This window comes from Octopus bimaculoides, chromosome 7, assembly GCF_001194135.2.
Source record: "Octopus bimaculoides isolate UCB-OBI-ISO-001 chromosome 7, ASM119413v2, whole genome shotgun sequence".
Lineage (NCBI taxonomy): Eukaryota > Metazoa > Mollusca > Cephalopoda > Octopoda > Octopodidae > Octopus > Octopus bimaculoides.
The window spans coordinates 23,915,619-23,917,817 of record NC_068987.1 but is presented as its reverse complement, the minus strand read 5'-3'; the positions used below and the strand labels follow the sequence as shown (position 1 = coordinate 23,917,817).

The following is a 2,199-nucleotide window of genomic DNA, read 5'->3' as shown; positions in this document are numbered from 1 at the left end:
TATATACACATGTGTGTGTATATGTTTGTGTGTCTGTGTTTGTCCCCCCAACTTCGATTGACAGCTGGTGTGTTTACGTCCCCGTAACTTAGCGGTTTGGCAAAAGAGACCAATACAATAAGTACTAGGCTTACAAAGAATAAGTCCTGGGGTCGATTTGCTCAACTAAAGGCGGTGCTCCAGCATGGCCGCAGTCAAATGACTGAAACAAGTAAAAGAGTATAATAGGATCAGTGCAATTGCCTACCTGAGTTATACCACTAATTACAGTCACAGCCATAGCAAATTTTATCTTCTCAGTCTCAAGTTGGGATATCTTCTCTGGAGAGATTGTAATATTTTCTGGAAAGATCTCTGAAGTGGAGACATTTAATAGTCGTGGGCCCATAGACATGACAGATTCTCCATTAGAGCTGAACCGTTCATTTATTAGGGAACCAATCAACAAACTAACAACAACAATGGTACCTGGGAATCAAAGAAAAACTTGTGTAATAACGACAACAACAATGACAACAATAATAATAATATAATAAATGAACATCAGCATTCCTTCTAAATCTTTATATTTTGAGTTCAAATCCCATAAAGGTCAACTTTGCCTTTTATCCTTTTAGGTATGATAAAAAAGGAATGTCAGAATCTAGATAACATCCCAGGAGAGCCATGTCTCAGAGAAGTCCTAAAGAGTGTGCTGACAAGTACTGCACACATCCTTGGAAAAACCCTATCAATTTAAATGTCTGTGTTGTATTACATGAAGATATTTTGCTACCATCCCTGCCACTTCTCCTCAAGCTTGCAGTCATACTGTGTAACATCTCTTATCCTTCCCCTAAGACGCTGGGTGTGTCTTGGCAAGTGATTGTAGCAAACATGTAGATTAAAAATAAATAATAATCCTTTCTAATTTTTGCACAAGTCCAGCAATTTTAGGTTTGTCAATTACATTAATCCTGGTACTTGACTGGTACTTTATTTCATCAACCCTAAAAAGGATAAAAGATAAAGTTGACTTTGATAGGATTTGAACTCAGAATATAAAAATTTGAAAGAAATGTTGATAAGCATTTATATGTACTAGTAGTAGTAGTAGCAGTCCTTTCTTCTAGGCCTGAAACTTTGGGGGAGTAACTAGTTGATAATATTGACTCCAGTATTTGACTGTTACTTTTTTTCATCAACCCTAAAAATCATTAAAGCAAAGTTGATCCTGATGGGATTTGAACTCAGAATATAAAGATTTGAAAGAAATGCTGATAAGCATTTATATGTAGTAGTAGTAGTAGTAGTAGTAGTAGTAGTAGTAGTAGTAGTAGTAGTAGTAGTAGCAGCAGCAGCAGCAGCAGCAGTAGTAGTAATAGTAATCCTTTCTTTTATAGGCACAAGGTCAGAAATTTTTGGGGAGTAACCAGTTGATTACATCAAGTCCATTTATTTGACTGGTACTTATTTTATTGACCCTGAAAAGATGAAAGGCAAAGTTGACCTTAGTGGAATTTGAATGTAAAGACATGAAATGCTGCTAAGCATTTTGTCTGGTATGCTAAAGATTCTCCTAGCTTACTGCTTAAAAGATACTCATAAAAATAATAATAAGAATACTCCTTTCCACTGCAGGCACAAAGCTTGAAATTTGATGGGACGGGACTAGTCAATTACATCAACTCAATGCTCAACTGGTACTTATTTCATTGACTTTGAAAGAATGAAAGACAAAGTTGAACTCAGTGGAATTTGAACTCAGAATGTAATGACAGATAAAATGTGCTCTCGCCATCGCTTGATAACTGATGTTGGTGTGTTTATATCTCCATAACTTAGCAGTTCGGCAAAAGAGACCAACAGAATAAGTACTAGGCTTACAAAGAATAAGTCCTGGAGTTGATTTGTTTGACTAAAGGCGGTGCTCCAGCATGGCCACAGTCAAATGACTGAAACAAATAAAAGAATGAAATGGGTAAACAAACAAACCATGACTGGTGTTTAGCTGCAACAGTAACATGTATTGCATTGCTTAATGTATTGTTAAGATATCAAAGAGAGAAAGAAAGAAAAAGAGAGAGAGAGGGGTGTAATATGCAGATGGAGATTAACTTACCCATAGAAAGATGTTTGGATGTTCCAAGGAAAGCATATAAAATAACAGGGAAAAAGCCCATGTAGAGTCCAATGACTGGTGGAAGATTTGACAGCATT

The 2,199-nt window shown here is 36.3% G+C and overlaps 1 protein-coding gene across 1 annotated transcript in view; it reads right to left on the bottom strand.

The window, feature by feature from the left end:
* Positions 1–2,193, bottom strand: part of LOC106880913 (sulfate transporter) — a 43,694-nt gene extending 41,501 nt beyond the window's left edge. Inside the window, exons 1-2 of the mRNA XM_014931080.2 lie at positions 2,102–2,193; positions 248–468 (exon numbers count right to left, since the gene is read on the bottom strand). Of these exons, the coding sequence (XP_014786566.1) occupies positions 248–468; positions 2,102–2,162 (282 nt within the window). The 5' untranslated portion in view covers positions 2,163–2,193. The remainder of the gene's footprint in view (positions 1–247; positions 469–2,101) is intronic.
* Between the last annotated feature and the right edge of the window lie 6 nt (positions 2,194–2,199).